The sequence below is a fragment of the Ahaetulla prasina genome, chromosome 2, assembly GCF_028640845.1.
Source record: "Ahaetulla prasina isolate Xishuangbanna chromosome 2, ASM2864084v1, whole genome shotgun sequence".
NCBI classification, from domain to species: Eukaryota; Metazoa; Chordata; class Lepidosauria; order Squamata; family Colubridae; genus Ahaetulla; species Ahaetulla prasina.
The window spans coordinates 74,289,265-74,315,184 of NC_080540.1; the positions used below are offsets into that span (position 1 = coordinate 74,289,265).

The 25,920-nt window shown below is 35.7% G+C and overlaps 1 protein-coding gene across 1 annotated transcript in view; it reads left to right on the top strand.

The window, feature by feature from the left end:
• DNAH1 (dynein axonemal heavy chain 1) overlaps positions 1–25,920 on the top strand; it is a 215,173-nt gene that overhangs the window by 37,839 nt on the left and 151,414 nt on the right. Inside the window, exons 7-15 of the mRNA XM_058167174.1 lie at positions 93–254; positions 3,852–4,104; positions 5,663–5,820; positions 12,857–13,068; positions 14,593–14,891; positions 17,677–17,827; positions 19,503–19,696; positions 22,742–22,967; positions 23,441–23,560. Of these exons, the coding sequence (XP_058023157.1) occupies positions 93–254; positions 3,852–4,104; positions 5,663–5,820; positions 12,857–13,068; positions 14,593–14,891; positions 17,677–17,827; positions 19,503–19,696; positions 22,742–22,967; positions 23,441–23,560 (1,775 nt within the window). The remainder of the gene's footprint in view (positions 1–92; positions 255–3,851; positions 4,105–5,662; positions 5,821–12,856; positions 13,069–14,592; positions 14,892–17,676; positions 17,828–19,502; positions 19,697–22,741; positions 22,968–23,440; positions 23,561–25,920) is intronic.

Sequence of the window (25,920 nt, forward strand, 5' to 3'; positions counted from 1 at the left end):
TGCAGCTGCGTGAAATGTAATTTTTGTAATTCCGCTATTCTAATTAGGGCAATTGTGAAATTGTAAAACTGTGTTTGTCATTAATATCTAAGGAGATCCAAAAAGCCACACACTGACCTATAAGTGGATAAATGTTGGAGTCTTGGATTATGATGAAGAGTCAAAACTCTACTTGGTACATAAGACAAACAAAATGGGCCTTGTTCGAGACGTCAGTGGGAGATGTATAATCAATGGAGGAATGACAGCTGAAGGTGGGTTTCAATTTAGTTATCACTAGAATGTAAGAAGGAAGGACAATTTCTGTACCAATTAGCTATATTTAATACATAAAAGTCCTGTGTTGTAGTGTAATTTGTAATCCTTTTGTAGGGGACAGCTGAACATATTAAAATGGCTTTCTCCTTCCAGTCTTATGCATACTACTGGCTGCATATTTGATTGTCAGATGGCTTTCTGTAACCCTTGCAGAGACCTTTGAAAGAGGTTAAGAGATAAGGAGGTGATCAATACCTGACCATATCACCTACAGTCACAGGAAGGGATAATAAACATATAATCAGATTTCCCAAAGGTGGTTTTTCAAGAGGCAACTGGACTTTCTGTTTTTTCCTTGAAATCATTTAGGTTCTCATCCAAGAAGCTTCTTCAGCTCAGAAGCATCTTGGATCAGAAGTGAAATGTCTTCAAAAAAACAAAAACAAAATGTCCAGTCGCCTCTTGAAAAACCATCTTTGGGGCAACCATGACCTGGATGACTGAGAATCTCCATAGACATATAATCAGATTTGTGCTCTGACATACAGTTTATCCACATGTCCTTGTTGTCCTGGTACTGATATGAGCCAGTGTGCTGTAATAGCTAAGATATTGGCCTGAGAACCTAGGTTCTAATCCTTCCTTAGCTATGGAAACTCATTGACTATAATTTGGGCCAATCACATTGTTGTAGCTTAGCCCACCAAACGTGATTGTTGTAGAAGAGAAATTAGGAACATCATGCATGCTGCCTTAAGCCTTAAAAATAAAAATAATAAAAAATATATAAAAATAATAAAAATAAAAGGCAGGGTATAAATCAAATAAATAGACTGTTTATTATTTTTAAAGACATGTCCTCATAACACAGCCTTCATTTCTGTGCTAGTCAGCCACTAAGCTTGTTCTGGCAGGAAACTAGGATTGACAAACAGAAGAAGCCCTCACCTATAGATATATCCTGTGTTGTTGCATCGAGCAGAAACTTGGGGAAGATATGCCACTCCAAATTGTTCCCCTTCCCAACTGGCTACAGGTCTTGGTGTCTCTGACAGAATTAGCTGACAGAACTGAAACTTGTATGGCAGTCAATTTCTTTCTTTTCTTTCTTTTTTTTTCTTATTTATGTCTGTATACACAACTCTCTCCCCACAAATATTTATTTATTTATTTTATTTTATTTATTTATTTTTGTCACAACATCATACAAAAAGATTATATAGTATATAAACATATATATGAGTAAATGTTAGGAGGTATAAGCATATATATATATATAGGAAGAAGAAAAGAAAAACAATAGGACAGGAACGGTAGGCACGTTTGTGCGCTTATGCACGCCCTTTATGGTCCTCTTAGGAATGGGGTGAGGTCAATAGTAGAAAGTTTTTGGTTGAAGCTTTTAGGATTATGGGAAGAGACCACAGAGTCAGGTAAAGTATTCCAAGCACTGATGATTCTGTTACAGAAGTCATATTTTCTGCAATCTAGATTAAAGCGGTTGACATTAAGTTTAAATCTATTGGTTGCTCTTGTATTATTGCAATTAAAGCTGAAGTAGTCTTTGACAGGAAGGACATTACAATAGATGATTCTGTGAGTTAAACTTAGGTCTTGTCGAAGGCGACGGAGTTCCAAGTTTTCTAAGCCTAGGATTTCAAGTCTGGTGGGATAAGGTATTTTGTTGTTTTCAGAGGAATGGAGAACTCTTCTTGTAAAATATTTCTGGACACGTTCAATTGTATTGATGTCAGAGATGTGGTGAGGGTTCCAAACAGGTGAGCTGTATTCTAGAATTGGTCTAGCAAATGTTTTATATGCTCTGGTTAGTAGTGTGGTGTTTTTGGAAAAGAAGCTACGTAAAATTAGGTTTACAACTCTTAGAGCTTTTTTTGCTATGTAGTTGCAGTGGGCTTTGGCACTTAGATCATTTGACATGAAAACTCCAAGGTCTTTAACGGGATGGGGTTATCTGTAAGGTAATGTCCATCTAGTATGTACTTAGTTTTGGGTTCTTTTTCCTATATGTAAGACTGAGCATTTGCTGGTTGAAATTTGGAGCTGCCAATTTTTAGACCAAGCGGTTAGATGGTCAAGGTCGTTTTGAATGATAGAAGTGTTGTCTGTGGTGTTAAATAGTTTGACATCGTCAGCAAAGAGAACACAATTACTTGAGATATGGTCACAAAGATCATTAATGTATAGTATAAAGAGTGTTGGTCCAAGGACGCTGCCTTGAGGAACGCCACTCTTGACAGGAACAGGATTTGATAAAGCATTGCCAATTTTGACCACTTGTTGTCTGTTAGACAGAAAAGCAGATATCCATTTGTGGAGGGGTCCTGAGATGCCATAGGATGTTAGTTTAAGGAGAAGTTTATCGTGTACTACTGAGTCAAAAGCTTTGCAGAAGTCTATGTAGATTGCATCTATTGATTTGCCTTGATCTAGATTTGAAGTCCATATGTTTTTGCAGTGGAGAAGTTGTAAGTTACATGATAGCTTTTTCCTGAAACCAAATTGTTTGTTGGAGAGTAGGTTTTTAGTTTCTAAGTGTGAGGATTGGTTGATGATAGATTCCATGACTTTGCAGGTGACGCAGCAAAGGGAGATCAGTCTGTAGTTTTCGACTAAGCTGGGGTCTCCTTTTTTGAAGATGGGGATGACTGTGGCTAGTGACCAAAGTTTGGGAAGAGAAATATTAAGTGCATTCTGCTGTAGGCGGCTTCTTTGTCATCCTTGTCCCAGAGAACCACCTCTCCTACTGTCCTTCAAGATAGCTCACCAGAGAGGTAGGTTCCTGTTTGTCTGAACCCTGCCATTCATTGGAGGCTTGGGAGATACACCTATTTTCCTACTTGCTGCTAAACTTGCTTTCAGAAGGGAAGGGCAGGGAAGCAGAGGGTGGACAGAATCTAGATGGTGATTGTAGTCCTGGAGCTGGTTGGGATCACAGTGCTCATAGCCAGATACAGCTGTGACATGGGAAGGCAAGACAGCTCCACTGTAGTCAGGCACCTCTGGGCCCCAACTTCTTACAGCAACTCCTGCTGGCCTCGTTTTAGAGGTGCAGGAAGAGGACTGCCGTAGGGATAGCAGTTTTCCAATCAATATACTTTTCCCCCATTTCAAAGACAGGAATAAAGTACATTGGTAGCTTGTGTAATTGGAAGCCATATAGGGGGTATAGTGAAAAGGCAAAAATGTCACTGTGCCTCTGTGAAGGCCGTTAGTTCCTCTATGGTACTATTGGATTGCTGCTGCTTTTCAGGGCAAATAAGACTGCTGAGGGCAATTTAACTGAGGAAAGTAGAACAGGAGGAAAGAGTTAAAAGATGCATGGTCTTGTTACTTTAACTAAGAAGAGAAACAAAACAGTAAGAGACCTTATCAGAGAGCTTCTGCTGTCTCACTTAATTAGACATGTTGACATTTTTCCTCAGTAATCCTCTAAATCTCAATTTTGATTCCCTTATCCATTTTTTTTTCAGCAAAAAGGCTATTAACTGGACAGTAGTCTGGTTATGCACAGGCAGTTTTGGATATTTAAGCTTTCACATTTTCTGTTGTCTTGCTTTCTGATCTCTGCCTAGGGAGACCCCCACTGATTGCCTGTCAGTATTGGGTGCCTCGGATCCGTTTGCTTTTTCTTGCTGAGGATCCTCGTAATTTTGCCCAGCGTGTGATCTCAGCCCACAATTTGAGGAAGAAAACACAGGCACTATTGTTATATAATCTCTATGTGGACTGTATGCCAGTAGATGGATTGCAAAGCATTCAAGAGAAAAGTTTGCAAAATATGAAACAAATGGCAATGCAAACTTCACATCTAAAGAAAGGAAGCCAGTAAGTTTCATAATACTTTTTCAAAACTTCTTATCACTCTTCATATTATTAACTTTTGTCAATGATGAGAAAGGCCCAGCCAGCTGGGTAAAAGTAGAACCTATTTTTTTTCTCATTTCCCTTTTTGTTCCTTCTTTGCTACTCCTTTCTCTCCTTCTGCACATGTTAGAAATATAGCCTTACGTAACAGACAACAATGAAGAAAGAAAATGAGTAAATATAAATGAGAGCAGAAATTATTTGAATAAAGTTAAGCGAAGTCAGATGCAACTATAATATCGAATGGCATGGTATTACCAATCATTTTTATGCATAAATTTGCAGTTTTACAATTAAAAATTGTTAAAACACATGGAAATTAGTTGACTTTCACAAACTCTTCTTTTTGTTATCATTTCTTTTTGTGATTCACGAGTAACCACAAATTTGGAAATGATAATACTTGATGAGTATATGTTATTGGGAAATGCTAATACATACTCAAATGAGTCTAATCAGTGTATTATGTAACTGAATGGAAATAATGAAGATCTATGAATAAGAAGTGAGGTTAAGTGTGAAAACGAACTTGATACTTGCATTCTATGTATTCTATGACTTGAACAATTTGAGATGCACAGGGTAGATGAATCATGGTATAATACGTCAATTCCATCTCACTATATTATGGCAAGAATAATCTAATTAGTACGTAGGACTAATAGTATTTATGAATCATTCATTGTTGGGGAAAAATCTGATTTTAGATAAGAGTGAAAATAATACAGTGGAATGTCTACCGAAATGTTTTAAGGTATCCATCCCAATAACATCCCACTTCTCTTCATCCAGTTTTTTTAGTATTTGAGTATAGGATCATCCCTTTCTAAATTATAATACTGTGAATTATTTTCCTTTTGCCTTTCTTCTTGCATATTATATTAACTTTGCTCTGTGTGTAGTTATAACAATTCAAGCCCAGCTGTCACAGGCGAGTAGTTGCACAGATTGAAACATTGCTCAGGGTGTATATCTCCATGCTCATTATCATTCAGCCACTTTATTAGGCCCAGATGAGTGTCATTTTTAGGTGGAGAAACTTATTCCCAAAAAGTATCAGGAGTTATTCCCGATAAATACCTTTAACATTTATCTTGCTAAATGCTAGAGAATCTGCTCTAGTATCTCCTGGTATGTCTCCCTTTCATCTTAGGGCATTTGCTTTAGATTTGTTGATTTCTTGTATTTTTAATTCTCCTGTCTAAGTAACATGCAAGCATTTATGATCAATTCACAATTATAATGTATTGTGAAATGTATGGAATATTGCGCCTTATTCTCTCTCTTCTGTCTAATACAACCTTAAATGTAACATGCTTCATTTTCTCTTAAACTTGCCATTCCATTCTCCCCCTCATGAAACTCCATTAACGTGCTACAAATGCTTTTAATGAAGAAGCAAAGCATAAGTGAGCACAGGAGAAATGAATATGGGACTAGAGGTATATGAGTGACACAGACACATCATTTTGAGGGGTCATTGTTCATTCAGTTAATTAGTTTTTTAATTATGCTTAAGGATTTTACGACGGCTGCACCTCCTGGGAAAGGAAGTGTCCCTAGACTATGAGCGTACAATGAATATGATTAACTTTGACAGAATTGTCACTTCGAAGCGTCAGATATTTTCTTATGTCACTCTGCCTGAGAAAGAGGAAGAGAAGGTACCAGAGAAAGGTAAGTAACGCATGACAACATGCACACAGAGAGAAAGAGAAAAGAGAGATTATAAAAATGCTTATAAAATGTGCATTTTTGTGGTTAACTGCAGATTGTAATTATAGGTAATCCTATATGTAATCCTAATTATAGGAGATACTATAAAAAGAAACTTTAGTATCACAGATTTCTATCTATTAAATACTGTTGACAGGGGAATTTTGTCAAAACTTTTTTTTAAATATACTAAAATAGCAATTTCAATTGCTATTAAAATTAACATTGGCCAATAGAGTTGGTTCTCAACTTGCAACCACAATTGGGACCAGAATTTCCATTGCTAAGCAAGGCAGTTGTTAAATGAGCCATGCCTGATGTTACAACCTATTTTGCTATGGTTGTAAAGCAAATCACTGCAGTTGTTCAGTGCCTGTGGATATTAAGCAAAATCAGCTTCTCCCATTGATTTTGCTTGTGGAAAGCCAGCTTGGAAGATCACAAATGGTGATCACATGATCCTGGAATAATGTAATAATTGTACCTGAATTTTGATCATGTGACCATGCGGATGCTGCTACAATTGTAAGGGTGAGGACTGGTGGTAAGTAACTTTTTTCAATTCTCTTATAACTTTGAACTGTCATTGAACGAATGCTGTATGCCAAGAACTCCAGTTCTTGGCATACAACCGGTGACTCCAGTTAGTCCAGAATGCGGCTGCGCGGGTTATTGAGGGAGCAGTTCGAAGCTCCCATGTAACACCTATCCTGCGGAGACTGCACTGGCTGCCTGTTGTCTTCCGGGTGCGCTTCAAGGTGTTGGTTACTACCTTTAAAGCGCTCCATGGCTTAGGACCGGGATACCTACGGGACCGCCTACTGCCATCGTCTATCTCCCAACGACCGGTGCGTTCTCATAGAGAGGGACTCCTTAGGGTGCCGTCAGCCAAGCAATGTCGACTGGCGGCCCCCAGGGGGAGGGCCTTCTCTGTGGGAGCTCCTACCCTGTGGAACGAACTTCCCCCTGGACTTCGGCAATTAGGACCTGACCTTAGGACCTTTCGCCGCGAACTTAAAACTTATTTATTCCGTCTTGCTGGACTGTCTTGAATTTTTAATATTTTAAATTGATTTTATGGGTTTTAAATTTTTGTAATTTTATAGGGAGATATTTTATTTAAGGCCAATTGAATAAGTTTTTTAAGGGTTGTTCTTATTATTGTATGTGTAGTTTTTGTTTTTATTTTGGCTGTGCACCGCCCTGAGTCCTTCGGGAGAAGGGCGGTTTACAAATTAAAATATTATTATTATTATTATTATTATTATTATTATTATTATTATTATTATTATTATTATTATTATTATTATTATTATTATTATTATTATTATAACTACCTGTACGTAGCTCCGTTTGTATTTTTAATGTCTTTAATCTCTCCCAGCAAATAGTTAAAGTTAGCAGAATTGCACTCCTAAAATGATGGATACTCACTAGATCAGGTTAGATTGTCTCATGTACTCCAAATGTTTTAGACCAGCGTTGACCACTCACAATTAACATAACCATGGAATTGTTAGAATTTCTTACAACAGCAGCTTCTTGGTTCAGTGAATAAAGTATTTAAATACAGTGTTCAATATTCTAAAAATTCAGACTTCTTAGTCTTTTGACTATAATCCTAGATGTGAAAGCTTGTGGCAACGCTTGGTGAAATTTCAGAGAAATGGATAATTGGAATTTTATTGGTCAATAGAAAGTGTAATCACAATAACTAAGTGTAATAAGTGTAATCATCTTTGTTTCCATTCAAAATGAGCAAGTATAGCTCAATTATATGCAAGAGATTTTTTTATATTTCTAATTTGTTCATGAATCTAATTTTTTAAAAAATTCCTTTACTGAATTCCTTTATTGAGTACTAATTTTTACATTCACTACATCTGGAGACTTCATACGTAAGAGATAATTTTTGAATTCTTGTTTTAAAGAAGTAGCCAATGTGTGAAAATAGAAGACCAATGGCAGCACGGCCTCTGCTGAACAAGTATATAGGGAACGTCAATCTTGTCAAACAATGTAACTTTAAACAATTTCTCATATATCCTGAAAGCTGTTTATTTTAGTCGCACATCTCGACTCCAAATTTTAATAGCTGTGATAGCAGTTGATTGAAGACACAGATTCTCTATTGCAATAAGCTGATAATGTTGAGGCATATCTGATTGCAATTAGACCATTTTGGAAGCAGGCAGTATATCTAAATGCATGTATAAGTGTATATATGTTTGAGTATGTATGATTGAATATATTGAGTATAACAACAAAAAGCAAAAGTGGAATATGTGTGAATGAAGTGGTTATGATTTTTTGTGCATCTCTGGATTATATCAGGGGCACTTTACACAGTGGGTGGTCCCACCAAATCCAATTTTGAACTACGGTCATGTCCACATATCCCAAGTATGGCAAGGTCTCCAGGATGGACACACGACATATATCTCCAAATTGAATATAGGCAGACTTGTACAGAGTAGCGGGAGAATACCTGGTGATCCTGGTATTCTGACTAAAATGTATCAAAACAGAGTGGAGCTATCCTGATTAAGAGGGGATGCACAAGTATAATTAATGATGGTAACCTAATCTATTCTTTCTTTTTTGTTATTAAAAAGCATTATATGAAAGTTTCGGGTGATCAAATCTATGATAACCAGCAGAGATCAGTATCTATGCCCCATTTGGTGATGAACAAAAAAATGTGATAGATTGAACCTTGGAATATGAAAAGAATACAGTGAGGAGGTGAAAGGAAGAAAAAAAGAAGGAGAGAGGAAGAAGAAAGTTGGTTAGTTAGTTGGTCTAATCCTGTGAAAGCGATAAATACATTCAGGAAAGGGAAGTAAAAATGCAGATTTAATTATGAAAATAGGCTAAAATGTGTGTCAGAATCTAAGAATTGATACAATAGATTGTTGTGCATGCATACATTGCATGTCCCTCTCCAGTGAATAGTAACAATGAAAGAATTAGGTATAGATTTAGAATAGAATAGAATAGAATTTTATTGGCCAAGTGTGATTGGACACACAAGGAATTTGTCTTGGTGCATATGCTCTCAGTGTACATAAAGAAAAGATACGTTCATCAAGGTACAACATTTACAACACAATTGATGGTCAATATATCAATATAAATCATAAGGATTGCCAGGAACAAGTTATAGTCATACAGTCATAAGTGGAAAGAGATTGGTGATGGGAACTATGAAACGATTAATAGTAGTGCAGATTCAGTAAATAGTCTGACAGTGTTGAGGGAATTATTTGTTTAGCAGAGTGATGGCCTTTGGGAAAAAACTGTTCTTGTGTCTAGTTGTTCTGGTGTGCAGTGCTCTATAGCGTCGTTTTGAGGGTAGGAGTTGAAACAGTTTATGTCCAGGATGCGAGGGATCTGCAAATATTTTCACGGCCCTCTTCTTGATTCGTGCAGTATACAGGTCCTCAATGGAAGGCAGGTTGGTAGCAATTATTTTTTCTGCAGTTCTAATTATCCTCTGAAGTCTGTGTTTTTCTTGTTGGGTTGCAGAACCGAACCAGACAGTTATAGAGGTGCAAATGACAGACTCAATAATTCCTCTGTAGAATTGGATCAGCAGCTCCTTGGGCAGTTTGAGCTTACTGAGTTGGCGCAGAAAGAACATTCTTTGTTGTCCTTTTTTAATGATGTTTTTGATGTTAGCTGTCCATTTGAGATCTTGCGATATGATAGAACCCAGAAATTTGAAGGTTTCTACTGTTGATACTGTGTTGTCAAGTATTGTGAGAGGTGGAAGTATGGAAGGGTTTCTCCTAAAGTCTACCACCATTTCTACGGTTTTGAGTGTGTTCAGTTCCAGATTGTTTTGGTTGCACCACAAGGCTAGTCGTTCGACCTCTTGTCTATATGCGGATTCGTCATTGTCTCGAATGAGACCAATCACTGTTGTGTCATCTGCGAACTTCAGTAGCTTAACAGATGGATCATTGGGGATTTGAAGAAAAATATACAAAATGAATAAATATGAACTAGGGAAAATTATTAAGTTTGTAATATGAATGAATAAACAAAATTCTGATTCATTCACCAGAAAAGGTGAATGGGCTTTTCTAAGACCTACCGTAAGAATTATTCTTGATGAATACCTGCTTGGAAGAAGCTGTTCAATGGTACTCAATGTGGTATATACATAAGTTTCTATATACAATGATGCTTAACAGTTTATGAATGCAATGTCTATGGAGATTCTCAGTCATCTATGTCATGATTGTCCCAAAGTTGCTTTTCAAAAGGCAACTGGACTTTTTATGTTTTTTCCTTGATGACATTTCACTTCTCATCCAAGAAATGAAACTCTTAAAGGAAAACAAAAAACAAAAAAAAAGTCCAGTTGCCTTTTGAAAAGCAATTTTGGGACATTTATGAACCCAAATACACAAATAAATGAGTAAAAATGATATAATTCTTTGTTCAGGAAAAGGATACAAAGTTAAAAACGTGTGCGTGGCAAAAGTATATGAATTTTTACTTTTAATAACTATTGTGTCCCCTTCAGGCAGTAATAACTGCAACTAAAGGTTTAAAATAACTGTTGATTAATCCTGCACATCAGCTTGGAAGAATGTTAGCCTATTCCTCTTCACAGAACAGCTTCAGTTTAGGGATGTTGGTTCTGTGGCTTCCAGTGTTTTCTGTGGGAAATGGGTCATGTGACCGGTAGGTGTGGCCAATTTGATTCCCTTAGGAAATTTCTTCTTAGTCCAACTCACAATAAAATAGCACAATAAAATAGCACTGTTCCAGTATATAGAATAGAATAGAATAGAATAGAATAGAATAGAATAGAATAGAATAGAATAGAATAGAATAGAATAGAATAGAATAGAATAACAGAGTTGGAAAGGATCTTGGAGGTCTTTTAGTCCAACCTCCTGCTTAGGCGTCTTTTGTACTTTATTTTTAACCAGTTCTCCAAACTGCCTAAGCAATTTACTAATGGTTTGGGTGAACCAGTGAGAACGGACTGAATTTCACCTGTGATTTGTATATCATCTGCATGACACTTTTCTAAACTTTTCCAGCCGGGTAAGAATCAATAACTATTTCAGAAATCTTCTTTCTTTAAGCCATGAAAACACTTCCATATACCTGTATTGTGAATATCAGACTTCGATAGTAAATGCTCAGAACTGTTTAAATAAGGCAGACTTCAACACTTTCACCTGATCATTATCTCATTGTCTGAAATCCTAATTCTAAATTTCCCTTCAAATGAGCTGACAATCCTAGAGGTTCATATATTTTGCCACACACAAATATGTAGCTTTGGCCCATTCTCCTTAATAGAATAGAATAGAATTTTTTATTGGCCAAGTGTGATTGGACACACAAGGAATTTGTCTTGGTGCATATGCTCTCAGTGTACATAAAGAAAAGATACGTTCATCAAGGTACAACATTTACAACACAATTGATGATCAATATATCAATATAAATCATAAGGATTGCCAGCAACAAGTTATAGTCATACAGTCATAAGTGGAAAGAGATTGGTGATGGGAACTATGAAACGATTAATAGTAGTGCAGATTCAGTAAATAGTCTGACAGTGTTGAGGGAATTATTTGTTTAGCAGAGTGATGGCCTTCGGGAAAAAACTGTTCTTGTGTCTAGTTGTTCTGGTGTGCAGTGCTCTATAGCGTCGTTTTGAGGGTAGGAGTTGAAACAGTTTATGTCCAGGATGCGAGGGATCTGCAAATATTTTCACGGCCCTCTTCTTGATTCGTGCAGTATACAGGTCCTCAATGGAAGGCAAGTTGGTAGCAATTATTTTTTCTGCAGTTCTAATTATCCTCTGAAGTCTGTGTTTTTCTTGTTGGGTTGCAGAACCGAACCAGACAGTTATAGAGTATATAAATGGACAGGTATAATACTTTTATGTGATTTGTTTAATTGGGGTCTCTTTATCAAATTTTAGGAGTTACATGGAGATCAGATTGTGTTTTAGTTCATATTATGCAAAAATATTGAAAAATCAAAAGGGTTCACAAACTTTCAAGCATAACTGTATAAACTAGTAGAATTGTTAAAGATAGTTAGCAATAAATAAGCATGAAAGAAAATGAAAAAAGTGAAAGACATTAGAGTGAAATAGAATGACTAAAGAAGAGAAACTATTAATCCTATACAAAGAGTATTAGAAGATTTAATGATGGCATTTATAATGGAGATTAGAAAATAGGATATGGAACCTAAAAAGAATTATGTTTAAAAATGCCAGAGTGTGTAATTAGGCTAATTGCAAGAATGAAAAAGTATGAATGATAGAATGCTCATGGGAAAAGGACTCTAGATGAGAAAAATGCATGTAAAACAACAATTGCTACAAAAATGAGGATAAAAAAAGCTATTATACAATATGTTTATAGAGAAATAAACTAAATTTACATATGAAGTAAGGAGAGAAAAATGACAAAATTTAATGGAAATCAAAGCAAATATTTTTGAAGAGGATGAAAAAGTTAAAGGATACATCAGAAGAATGTAATTAAAAAATAATTTGAAACTGAAGTGACAATGCTGCAAGGAGTATTTCGAGATATCTGTGAGAATAATGATGACATGCGGAAAAGTGGAATTGAAAAGAATGTAACTATGTGAGATCAGGAAAAAGCTTTGGTTACATGGTGTTGATGAGAAGCTTAAAATCAGTAGTTTAAATACGAAAAGGCAATATTTGAACTGATGCACAGACCAGATGGAAACTAGGTTGATTCGAAACTATAGAAAGAATTGGAGAGACAGAGCCAATTGTGTTAGCAAAGCAAGATTTATTGTTTTTATTCCACTTTTATTGTTTGTCTGCTTGCTTGCTTCCTTTTACTCTTTTTTTGGTTGTTTGCATAACATTGTTTATTCAAAAGGGAACAAAGGGGTGGATATGTATGTATCTATCTGCATTTAAGAGGCTTACTTGTGAGACTGATTACTTCAATAACATCTTTCTTTTTATTACCAGGGCTCATTGAAGTTCCAGAATATCCATTTAATGAGCAAAGAGAAACTTTCAGTTTTGTCTCTCTCCTGACACGGCCAGAGGTTATCATGGCTTTGTGCCAGGTGCGAGATGAGTGCAATAAAACCGCTGCTATGTCTCTTTTCCATTCCACTCTGACTAAGTATGGACGACTTGAAACATTTGAACAGATTCAGACCCAAACCTTTTCCCAGGTAACATTCTTTGCATTCTTTGAGATGTACAAATGTAAAGGATTATAACCACGGTGTGTTGGATGAAAGGACCCCATGTAATACAGTGGTAGAAGATTACTTTAGGCCAGATGAGACTTGTGCTTACTGTTCTTCAGAACATGGAACTCCCTCTTTCACTTAGGCTACTGTATGATAAAAACTAGAAGAAATGCACACAGAGGTTTCTTTGATCATGGGGTGAGATAACAACATAACCATATATACTGATGGAAAAAATAGTTCACCAAGTTGGCCATATTGATACCAATGTTATATCAGCAAGCTTGGGAGTCCTCCAAGATCTGCAGGCATTCAGCTTCCAGAACAGCCCACTGAGGACTAACTATGCTCAGCAGCCAAGAAATGTTGGCTGCTTAGTTTAGATTGAGAGAAAATAGCTAACCTAAGCACCATCCTACCCACTTTAATAAAATCAATTTACAGCATGGTTCAGAGACTATATGTTTTAGATTAGAATTCATGCTTCTATGATTATCATTATGTATAGCTTAATCACAGATATATTGGACATAGCCCAATTTAAGTGGGGAAAACCAGAAGAGCTTTGAATAAAAAACAGGTACTGCTGATTTCCAAACACAGTTTACTGTTTCCATTCCTGGATCCCAAAGTTTTATTCTGCAAATTGCAATAACATGGTTCAAGAATGAAAAGCTATGCATGCATGTTCTCTACTAATTATGAATTGTTTACACAGAAGAACTTCCTAAACTTTCTTTTATCTATAATCTGCCTCAAAATGAAAAGTAGCCCAGAAGTTTGAGAAGCAACCACTTAAAAGAAAAACAGTAGGAAATATGCAGGTTAAATATTTAGAGGAGGTAGCATTAAAGCTGCTTTATGTGAGGGGAAATAGGCAAGATCCCATAAAATATAATATCATCTGCTTTTCAAAGGAAGTAGTTTGATATAACCGTAGAAGGAAAAGCTTTTGTGCTCATAACTTAGGAAAACCAAGGGTTTTAGTTTGTTTTTGCTGTCCTTGAGAGTAAATGCTGCACTCTTCTTAAAAAATAGATTATTTCAGTGTAACATTCTATGGGGAAAGATTTGTTTTGGTGTAGATTGCTTTGGGAACTGTTGCTATTAGCAGAATGTCATTAAAGTACAATAAAATTCTTCCTGTTTACAGAATAGCATTCTGTGGACCATAAAATATGTAATAACCCTATAATGCCTTTTTTTCCCAGACAAAGCAGTCTCAGGGGGATGATTTAAAATGGAGGTGGGGAGGGAATAGATATCCTCTATTTTTGTCCACTGCAAACTTCAGCCACTCCTTGCTTCCCCAAAAGGGATAGTAATAGAGATGTGTACTAATGCAAACAAAAGCCAGAGAAGAGAAGGACTAACCACCCACTCTCCACTACTGCATTTCTTTAGACTTGGCAAGTATCTACTGCTGTATCCATTTAACGTGCATATATGAAGTTTGAAACTAAGATGAAGATTCTTTTATCCTTTTGTTTTGACTGCCTGCAGATTTCAATGTTCCTCAAGGATACATGGATCAATACTCTAAAGATAGCAGTAAGAAGCAGCCTGAGGGACATAGGCAAAGGCTGGTATAACTTATATGAGACAAAATGGGAAGTATATCAGATGTCCAAGCTTCATCAGTTGATGGAGCTTATCAAGTTTATGCTACAAGACTCTGTACGTTACCTGGTCCAGGATTCACTTGTAAACTTCACACAGCTCTTTGTGGATGCCTGCCACAGTGTCCTGGATTGCCCTGAAAATCTGACATGGGGAGAGGATCTTGTTAATAGCCCTTACAAGTAAGACAATGAAGAAATGTCTCCGATCTGAAGAACGCTAATCAATATTTTTGAAATGTATTCCTTTTCTTACGAGTTGAACCTTTAAACGTATTTTGTCTTTTCTGAGGTTCCTGATGAAGTAATGCCACTGCACCCAAGCATTTCACATATCCATATGGATTTATATCATCCTAGAATCAGTTCTGTGTCTTTGTGATCTCATATTATTAACTCAGTTTGGCAGCTGAGCCAGCTTATTGTTGGCTCAGCTAAGCTATACTTGAAATTGCTGCAAAACTACCTTGCTCTTTTTTCTTTTCTTTTTTTTGAGATGCTCAACAGAGCGTTTTGCTTCACCTAACTTCTCAGTCTCTGGGTTTCAAGGGAACAAGTTGCAACAGCTTTTCAGGTTCTCAATCATCCCAAAGAAACCACTATGTATTTTTTACAGGTAGCTCAATAAATGATAAGAACCTAAAGTAAGGATACAAGTAATTTATTTTAATTTAATTTAATTTGAATTTAAGACTGCTTTATTCAACAATTTCTCCTGCATTCCGATGGCCCCTGTAATAATGTCTAGAAGGGAAATGCTGGTAAATGCAGTTGCAGATAACAAAACTTTAGATTTTTTTAAAATTTATTTTTATTACTTTTAAAATAATAGCAGAAAAATAAAAAAACTAAATGAACAAAACACAAAGATATAAATATTATTAAAAAAACCATAAGTTACATAAGAAATGCTTAAAAATAAATGAAAAAAAAATACAACCAAAAATAGAAAATATTATGTCATTGCAACGGTAAACAGTTACAATTCTGTATATAATTCTCTGATGCAAACATGCAAGCATTTGTGTGTGTCTGTGTCTGCGTCTGTGTGTGCATACATGCATGTCTGATTCTCATAGACTGAACAAATCCCTGCAGTTTTCTTGGCAATGTTTTTCAGAAGTGGTTTGCCATTGCCTCTTTCCTAGAGCTTAGAGGAAGTGACTAGCCCCAAGATCATCCAGCTGGTTTTGTGCCTCACGTGGGATTAGATTCTATCTTCTCCTATTTACACCAAACTGGGTCTGTTTCTTTCTCTTTCTCTCCCTCTCCCTCCCTCCCCCTCTCCCTCTCTCTCTCCCTCCTTTCCTCCAGAGGTGAAATCCAGCCGATTCTATCTGGCTTGGGCGAACTGGTAGCGACGGCTGCAGGAGGCTCCGCCCACCCTCATGGACGTCATGATGTTGTTTTTTTGTGACATTTTAAGCCTCTGTACATGCAGTGGAGTCCCATAGATTCTAAATATTTTTGGTGTAATATTGAAGTCTATTGACATGCTTGCTATAGAAGTTCAGACATTCTCCAATTTTCTAAGCAATATAGGAGCCTCTAGTTCTTCATTCCACCCTTTTCTTAACATCTGCATATCAAATATATTGATAACAAATGTCTATAAAATAAAAATAACCAAAAATGAAAGACAACCAAAGGAATATATATGTATTCCAAAGTTGCCCAAATTACAAAATCAATACTAATGGTTAGCTTCCAGTATTTAAATATTTGACAACTAAGTAAACTTGATGATATAACTCTAGTTTTAGTAAACCAAATCCTTCCTTATTAATTGGTAATTGTATTTTCTGTAAAGATATTCTTGGAATCAAAGACCCCATAAACATTTTCTAAACTAGAATTTTAACTATAAAAATATTTTTGAGGCATTTGAACAGGAATTCGTTTTATTATATAAATTAATTTGAGAAGACCTTGAGCTTGTGGAACTTAGGAAAATAGGTTCTGAAATCCTAAAAAATAATCAAAAGGTGTTTTGTATTGGTTTTTTTGTGTTTTTTTTTTGCAAAGATTGGTACGTATACACCAGAAGGTTGGAAGTAGGCAGACTGATGGGAAGATCAGTGGCAAATCTCTGGGACAATGGATGGGTGAAGGCCTGATGCATTCTTTTAAATATGAAAATAGATTTATTTTGTTTACTTTTATTTATATCACACTTTTATGATTTTTGCAAATAATTCAAGATGGAGAACATATCCAACACAACTTCCTCCTCCTATTTTGTCCACAATAAACCTATGAGATGAGTTGGGCTGAGAGTTACTGGCCCAAGGTCACCCAACTGGGTTTCATGACCAAGATGGGACTTGAATTCATGGTTTCCTCTTTCTAGCCCAGTGCCTTAATCACTGGACCAAACTGGATCTAGATAAAATCCCTCTGCCCAAAATTAGAAATATGCACAATCCTTACCATAGATAACAAGATCAGATTGGTATTTACTAACTCTGGTTATACAAAAATGCATAACAAATATAAGATATTGAGTGCCACCTGTGCCTAATTTACATAAGTGTTACCCTAGTTGTACCCAGCGGCTGTATTGTTTTTTAATTGCATACTAGTATATATTATAGATAAATTCCTTATGATATTCATTAATATTAAATTTTGATAAACTGACAAATTGAATAAAAATAATGCTCAGCCAGAATATTTTATCCATTTTAGAATACAGTATCATAGAACAGATGTCAACCAATGTAACAATACCCCCGTGAAACCATCTATTTTACTACAGTGATAATATTAGCTCCATTAAACATTGTGTGAAAATGCCTTCTGGTAGAAATGTAGGATATGTATGGGCTCCTAGTTCTATGGAATACAAACAAATAGAACTGGAATATGTTTTCAGCTTAGTGGATTTTAATTAGTAAAGAGATGAGTTAATGCTTGAATCTGTTTATCCATAACACAATGTGAAAGTTCTATATTCTCCCTCTTGCAGGCCACGAAAAAATCCCCTGTTTATAATTGATTTGGCTTTAGACAGTTATGGTGTCCATTTTAGCACGCCTTTGGAGAATTTTGAGACATCAGTTGTTTCTCTTTTTAATAAAGGGATCTTGGCTACACATAGTATACCACAACTGGAGAAAGTGAGTTTCTTTCAAATGTTTTCTCACTCTGATATATGTTCCAGGTTATAAAATGTGCATAATTATACCATTGCAGGCTTCATTGTTTATACTAAGGAGTTACACAGTAGTCTTTATAGAGGCAAATATAAATATCCCAGAATAATGTTGGAGGATCCAATCTGGGTCAATCACCAGGACCTGAGGTTTAGTCTTCCAAGTTTTCAAATTTGTGCTGGAGCCCATCCTTGGGGAATTTCTCATGACACACTCTGCTAAAGAGAAGTTCCCTGAGGATGGGCTCCAGCATAAATCCGAAAGCTCAGAAGATTAAACCTTTGATCCCGGTGATCCAGATTGAGTCTTTATAGATTCTAAATATTTCTCAATCCAGAAAAATATTTTGCCTTTTGTTTTGCAATGGCCACATGCCAGTTTTATGAAGTTATCACAGTTTTATAAACTGAAACTCCAAATATTTAAAGATAGGATGCTGGAGATTTTCAGGCTAATTAATACTTGTTTTTCAAAAACAATACTGTAATTTGTTATAATTGTAATAATTGAAAGCAACAGCCAAGTCATGGGTTAGTCTCTTTTTCAACTGAGAAATTAATGCAGTTCTTTAGTTACCGTAATATGTACTGAGGTTTAGGGAAAGATTGATTTTGATGTCACATCCTGATATTTGGGGGTGGGGGGGAGTCAGGGAGAGGAGTTGAGAAATGTCAGTTCAATTTGTGTTGTAAGTTTCATACAGCCACCCTATACAGAGATATAAAAACTCTAAAATTTTAAGGGGCAGAAGATAAGGGAGGATTTTGCAGAAGGATTTAGCTAACACTTTTTAGCACTGACATATTGCCAGAGGAGGACTCCACTAACACTTTTCCGATTGAGGAAAACATGTCAGATTTAAATGAGAAAGTGTTGGCAATAATGCTGTAATTTTAAATCCTGAAGCTATTAATGCTGACACCAAAGTAAAGGGAATATCTGAGATGTTTCATTATATGTATTTATCTTGATGCTTCTTTATAAAGTGGTGTGCTGGAGATTAAAAAAAAAGTTTTTTATTTCAAAATTCAAATCTCAGCACAAATCATTATTAAAGTGACTTTTAGAGTAAGTTGAAAGTTTTTTTATTCAATTCTTGCAATATGCTTCTGCTGATTTGGCTAGGGTGGGAGATCTTTTTACCATCAAGAATTTCTATCTTCTTTATTAAAAAGAAAAGAATACTTTCATTGTTTTTCACTGAATGCCAGCAAGCCATGCTAAAAGGATAGGTTAGCCAAAATATTTAATCTCCCCAAAGCTGGGGTATGAAGCCTGCTACTGTGAACAGCTTGTAGAGATAAGCTGCAACACAATTAAGGCAACGTTTGGTGCAAATCACATTTAGCATGACTAGGAATTCAAACTGAGCTCCATATATTATTTTTAGAACTTTGAATTGTTTATAATAGACCAGTTCTATTATAATCATACTCATGTATGATAACCTTTATTATGGTAGTTATGAGGGGAAAAAATAGTTTCTGTAAGATACTGAAGTCAAAAATATAAGAGGAATCTTGTTATAGTGTATGGTTATGGGTGGCTTTTAATTTTGTGCAACCACCTTTTTAGAAACAATAGAAGCAGACGATAATCCTGTTTATGCTAAATGACTCTTCTTTTATCTCTTTTTCAGTATGTGCTTGAAAACATGTTCATCTGTGGCACACCATTGTTAGAGTCTGTGGGTCTGAATGAGCCAGCTGTGATAGAATTGCGGAATACCATCTGTACTTGCATCCGCAAAGCACTGATCCCCCTTCAAGCTTATGCCAAGAATTATGAAAAGTACTTAGAACTGAATAATCGCGATATCCACAGCCTCTTAAAGTAAGCAGTATTCACATGCAAGAGCAGGAACTAAAAACTGAAAGGGTAGATTGATACACAACCACTCTGACTTTACTTTCAGTAGAATTAAAGGGCAAAAAAAAAGCTAGCTTTCTAAAACATATTGGCTTGGATCCTAAGTTCTTGCTCCAATTACTTTTTCATCCATTTCCTGTCCATCTGCAGCTCCCCACCATGTTCTCCATCATTCCCACAGGTCCCCTCAATTCTCAGGAGCAGGTGTTTGGCACCAAGAGGAATGGGTTAGGAAACCTCTGTTTCATGAATACTGTGCACTTGACTGAAAGGAGTATAGATTCTGCTTTTGATATTAGAAACTATATCAAGTTGATTATATTTTCTTTAACATCAGAATGGTTACTGATTGATTTTTTTTTAATGCAGATGAGGGGTGTGAGTCACATTTTTCAATTTATTTTTACCTTTCCTAAAACAGTAGATATTTTAAGGCTTCTTCCCATTGAAAAATTATATGTGACCATAAATACATACTGAATAAGAAGGCACAATTGCTACTCTTGAATAAATAGTGTAGGCAGCCTTGATTCCAAGAGGAAAAACTGAATATAAATGTAATAAAGGAAAAACTATTTTTGAGAGATCAGTATACGTTAAGCATTTATTTACTTATTTAAAATATCATTCACATATTATACTAAAATTGTTTTAAGCCCAATCTATTAAAATCTTATAATGATATATTCGTCTTTGTATCCTCTTATATAATAATTCATTTTCTTACTTTTTCTTTCCTTCATCTAAAAAACTAATGTTTCTATATCATTTCTCTTTTTACTCTTCATTCCTGTGTCCATTTTTTTATAGAGGCTTACTATCATCATCAAGGAATTGAGCTTTAAAACACTGTTTGCAAAGCGCATGTTGCTTCTCATTATCTTTCTTTCAGCTTTTGCTTCAAACACTTATTATTTGATTTATTTTGTTCCTTTTATGTCTTAGATAACCGTTTTTGCAAGATAACTATTTCCTACTGTGTATAAAGTTGAATTTTTAAAATTATTTTCTTAATCATGACTTTCCAGTTGATCACCACTTCCTAAGTGGAACTACAGATTAGCTCTGCATGTATTGCCATTTTAAATAAACAGGCTGAATCTCCCCTTGTTTAAATTTGCTTCTGGGTATCTGGAACTTCAGCTTGCTTGCTTGCTTTCTTATTTATTGTTTATTTATTTTTAAATAAAAATATTTTTATTTTGCCATTTTTGTTACAATAATGCAGGGAGATCTATATAACAGAGAATATAAAGCTATAATTCTTCACATAATATAAAAAATTACAGATGCAGCCCAAGGGGTTCTCTCCACATCAAAAGTCCATTTGCCCAGGATGGATTTCACTGCTTTGTAAAATGCAAGCAAGATGGGAATTCCTCATAATTCAGGGCAGGGTGGGTGGGTGGGTGGGGTGGATATTCCACAATATGGGAATCCACAATGAGAATGCATGCCTCCAACTGCTTTCAATAGAAGGAGACAATCCTGCAAATACACAAGAACTAGGCCATATTGGATATGCTTCAAAAGTTAAAATTAGCATCATGAATAGGCCTATGTAGATGTAAATCATTATCAGTGTAGAACCCTAGGCTCTAGGCAAAAAAGGCCTAGAGCTGAAAGTGCAGCCTTTCCAGTTTATTAGGAACTGAAAAATATAATTTATTCCATATATGGAATTCTGGTCACCATCTTTAAAGCGCTCCATGGCTTAGAACCGGGATATCTACGAGACCGCCTTCTGCCGCCGATAGCCTCCCAACGACCGGTGCGCTCCCACAGAGCGGGCCTCCTCCGGGTGCCGTCGACCAAGCAATGTAGGTTGGCGACCCCCAGGGGGAGGGCCTTCTCTGTGGCAGCACCGGCCCTGTGGAACGAGCTTCCTCCAGGGTTATGGCAACTCCCTGACGTTCGGACCTTCAGGCGTGAACTGAAGACTTTATTATTTCAGCGAGCTGGACTAGCCTAAGAATAAAATATTTTTAGTTAATTTTAATGGGTTTTAACCGGTTTTCACCGTTTTAGTGATTGGCTATTATAATATTTTGTTTTAATTGGGTTTTAAATTGCTTATTTATTATTGTTGTATTTTTAATATGCCTGTGAACCGCCCTGAGTCCTACGGGAGATGGTGCGGTATAAAAGTATAAAAATAATAAATAAATAAATAAATAAATAAATAAATAAATAAATAAATAAATAAATAAATAAATAAATCTACTACAGAATTAAATATGATTCCATTTGATCAGGTTAAAAACATTGTATTAAACTAATGTTGATACATACTGGACAAAGTGTACATGAGTATCTAGTTCCCAAGGTAGGAGTGGAGACTTTGATCCTGTGGGACACATCAGGTCCTGAAAGAATTCTCTGGGGACTTTATATTTAGCAGTTTTTTCAATTGAAAGTGATTCTTTTTCTTGCATGATTCTCTTTAGTCATCTCACCGCCCCCATATATGCCTACTTACATTCACATATACACACTCTCTACCTTTCTTAGAAATGGACTGATTTTCTCCCTTTCTCCTGAGAGGAAAAGGAAAGTAATGAGGTTTTCCTTCCTTCCTTTTAGCAAAGAAGCAAGAAAACATTGCATTTCTGCTGTCATTCAGAGAGCAAATACAGCAATCAGCCTTTCCTCCCAGTAAGGGAGGACTAAATGGTTGAGCTTTAATCCTGTTTGCTGTTTTTTCTGTGCTGTTGATATTTGATGGCAGAAGACTCTGGGGACATCCAGAATCAGGTTTTCTGGGGAGTTTGATTACTGTCTGACTACTATCCTGACCCACCATAGTTTTCAGAGGAGAAATTGTGTTCCTGAATATAGATTGTTACCTTCTATTCTGATGGGAATGTTAGGAGTTGTTAACCAGGTTGGAGAAAATGATTATATACAAATGTAAATATTTAAAAGTTTTGTGAAGCAGCATTCCTACCATAGCTGTATTATCTGGTTTGGTTGCTTGTTTGTTGAAAATGTATTTCTGCTTATTTCTAGAGACTATGAGATCAGTTGCCCTTCTGCTCCAGAAGTGAGGGAAATAGTAAACAAGCATCTGGCAGAAAAAGAGTTGTTGGATAATAGTTTGCCAAGCTTCATGGTCATTGGCCCTTTTTATCTCAGCGTTGAAGGTGTAAGGCAGAGCCTATCCAAGAAATGCAAAGCTTTGGCCACTTCAATGCTGGACATATTGGCCAGGAATTTACATCGTCAAGTAGAAGATGTGAGTTTTATACTGGGTACATTGCATTTAGAGGAGTAACCAAATAATTTTATAATTATTTCTGGAAATCTACAATTATTTTGCCAGAGATGGCTTATTGACATGTGAAACCCAATATTATTATCATAAATTATGAAGAACGATTATCATTTACAAACTTGCATTTCCTTTGATTTTTTTTACAATATCTCAGTGAAGACACATGACATAATCAGACATCTTCTGTTTACAGCCTATTATCGCTTGTGGAGAGGACAATAGGGAGGAAAAACAGAACATAATGATGTTAACTAAATGTTGTCTTGGAGACATAGAAAAGGCTTGTGAGATTAGTGGCCTGGGCAGGAGCAGGTGGTCTATATAAAGTGTAGTTTCGTCTCAATTTCAGACACCTGACCTCACCTTTTTGATGCACTTGATTGAATTCTTTGTTTTGGACTTAGCGCTGACAGAGTTATTATATCATTTTGCAGATCTGTGATGCTTTCAAGGCCATCAGCCGAAAAATATATGAAAAACCAAACAGCATTGAGGAACTAGCTGAGCTGCGGGAATGGATGAAAGGAATCCCAGAGAAATTGAAAGTGCAGGAGGTGACATGTAGTCAGGGAGATGGGATCAAATAACCGGAATGTCATGTGTAATAGGTGGAACTTAGACTTATATCTAAGCTGTTTTTAATCTAGGAATGTGCACTATTGAAACAATATGTCTAAGTGTTCTTTTTTTAAAACAAATTGAAAGCATTTTAAATATAGGAGCTTCTTGATGGCACAGTGGTTATTAATGAATGCGGTACTGCAGGTTAATTCTGCTGACTGCCGATTGCCAACCGTTCGACAGTTCGATTTTCACTGGCTCAAGGTTGACTCAGCTTCCATCCTTCCGAGGTTGGTAAAATGAGGATCCAGATTGTTGGGGGCAAGATGCTGACTCTGTAAACTGCTCAGAGAGGGCTATAAAGCACTGTGAAGCAGTATTTAAGTCGAAGTGCTATTGCTATTTTATTCTGCTTTTGTTTCCATATACAACTCAAAGTGGCAAACTTAGCAATACTCCTTCCTCCACCTATTTTCTTCACAACATAACAATGTCTCTGTGTGGTGTTGGACTGAGAGAGGATGACAGGCCAAAAGTCCACCATACAATATTTTATACCTAAGGTAGGACTCACTCAATAAGAATGACAAAAGAAAATAAACTAAATTCAGAAACAGGGGAAAGTAAAGAAGAAAAGAGAATAAACAGTGTACAGAAAAAGAAAAGAAAAAAAGAAACATTTTAAAAAGTAGCTTCCAATCTTCATCATAAGTACAAACAAACTTAATTTCATGACCCCCTATAACCTTACATGCAAATATTACTTCTTATCCTTTTGCAAATCCATAACTTATTAACATTTCATCCTATGTTAGTAAAAAAATCCATAAAGAGACCCCAAATTTATACAAATATATCTTATTTTAACATTGATCAAATGAACCAACTTTGTACTTTTTTGCTTCTAACAATCATAATCTTTAGTTCATTCAGATGCTGTTGTAAGAGTTGATCTTTTTCTCATCTCAGATATTTTTTTAAGATTTTATCCAATTTCTTTTGTAAAATAAATTTACAATAAAAGGTCCAGTCAATCTCTTGGCTTGTCAGCTGTATTTCCACTTCAGTTGTTTTCTCTGTCTTATAGTCCTTTTTTATTTTCCAATATTTCTGCAAATTATTTACATTTTGAGGTTTCTGCATGTTAAAATTTGTTTCATCTCTTTATCTTCTAAGGTATTTTCCTTCACATCGTTAATTTCTTATTCAATATATTTTGGACAATCTATTCATTTAAGTAATACTATTATGAAGCTGCTATTTTTGACCCCATTCCTCAAAAAATTCCTGAACAATTTCAAATGTAAAAGCATTTTCTATAATTTTGCAAGCTCTGCTGCTGACTAAAGACAAGAGCCAGACTTTTTACTTTTTTTTATTTTTCCTTTCTGCCTGGAATCTTTAGTCCTTTCTGATGTTCAGTTTCTTAAATCATAAATCTCAAATTTTCAATTTCATTTAGGATAGACTAAACAAATTGGTTTCCATATAATTATTTCCAACTCTTGGAATTCACTATTCCAAGTATCTGGACCCTTAATCCATTTATAATGTTCTTGAACCAGATTCTTATTTAGCTTTCTACCAATTTATTTCTATTTTTTAAAAGTTTTTCTGCTTACAGATAATTTTTAATTTATTCAAGAATGAAGGTAAACTCACCAGGTGGCTTTTCAGTTGTACTATTTAAGATCTCTAATATCTTTAAGGTAGTTGAATAGGTCCTTTTACAAAGTGATTACAAGTGAATGTTCTTTAAAAGATTCCTCTGCAGCTGAGAATATGATAGTTCGTTTCCTAGCACTCAAACCTGTGGGAAATCGCTATCCTATCGTGAGCAGCAGCTTTGAGGAGCACACACGGGCAATTTCATGTTATCTTCTTATGCAGGAAGATTCCATGGGACTGATCTACTTCCCTATCCTTTGCTCATCACTGCAGTCATTGTCTCCGCTCATTCAGAGATGTCTTAGCTCTTCAGTCCTCATCTGGAAGTTTCAATATGTATAAATTATCTTGAAGGAGTAGTGGTTGAGTATATAAACATTTATTTTTGTCAGACCAAATGGGAGCACCTTACTTAACTAATTAATAAAGTCCCTGTTAGTTAGTTTATTAGTAATTAACTAATAAAGTTCCAAGTCCCTGATTTTGTAGTCTGTACTTAGTAAGCTGATGCAGATTTTTAAGAAACTGCAACTATAACATATTCTGGAAAACATATTTATAGCATTATATAAAAAAAAACACATTTCAAGCTTCTGCACAGCACTACAACAAAATACCTTATGCCACCAGACTTGAAATCCTGGGTTTAGAAAATTTAGAACTACGCCGTCTTCGGCATGACTTG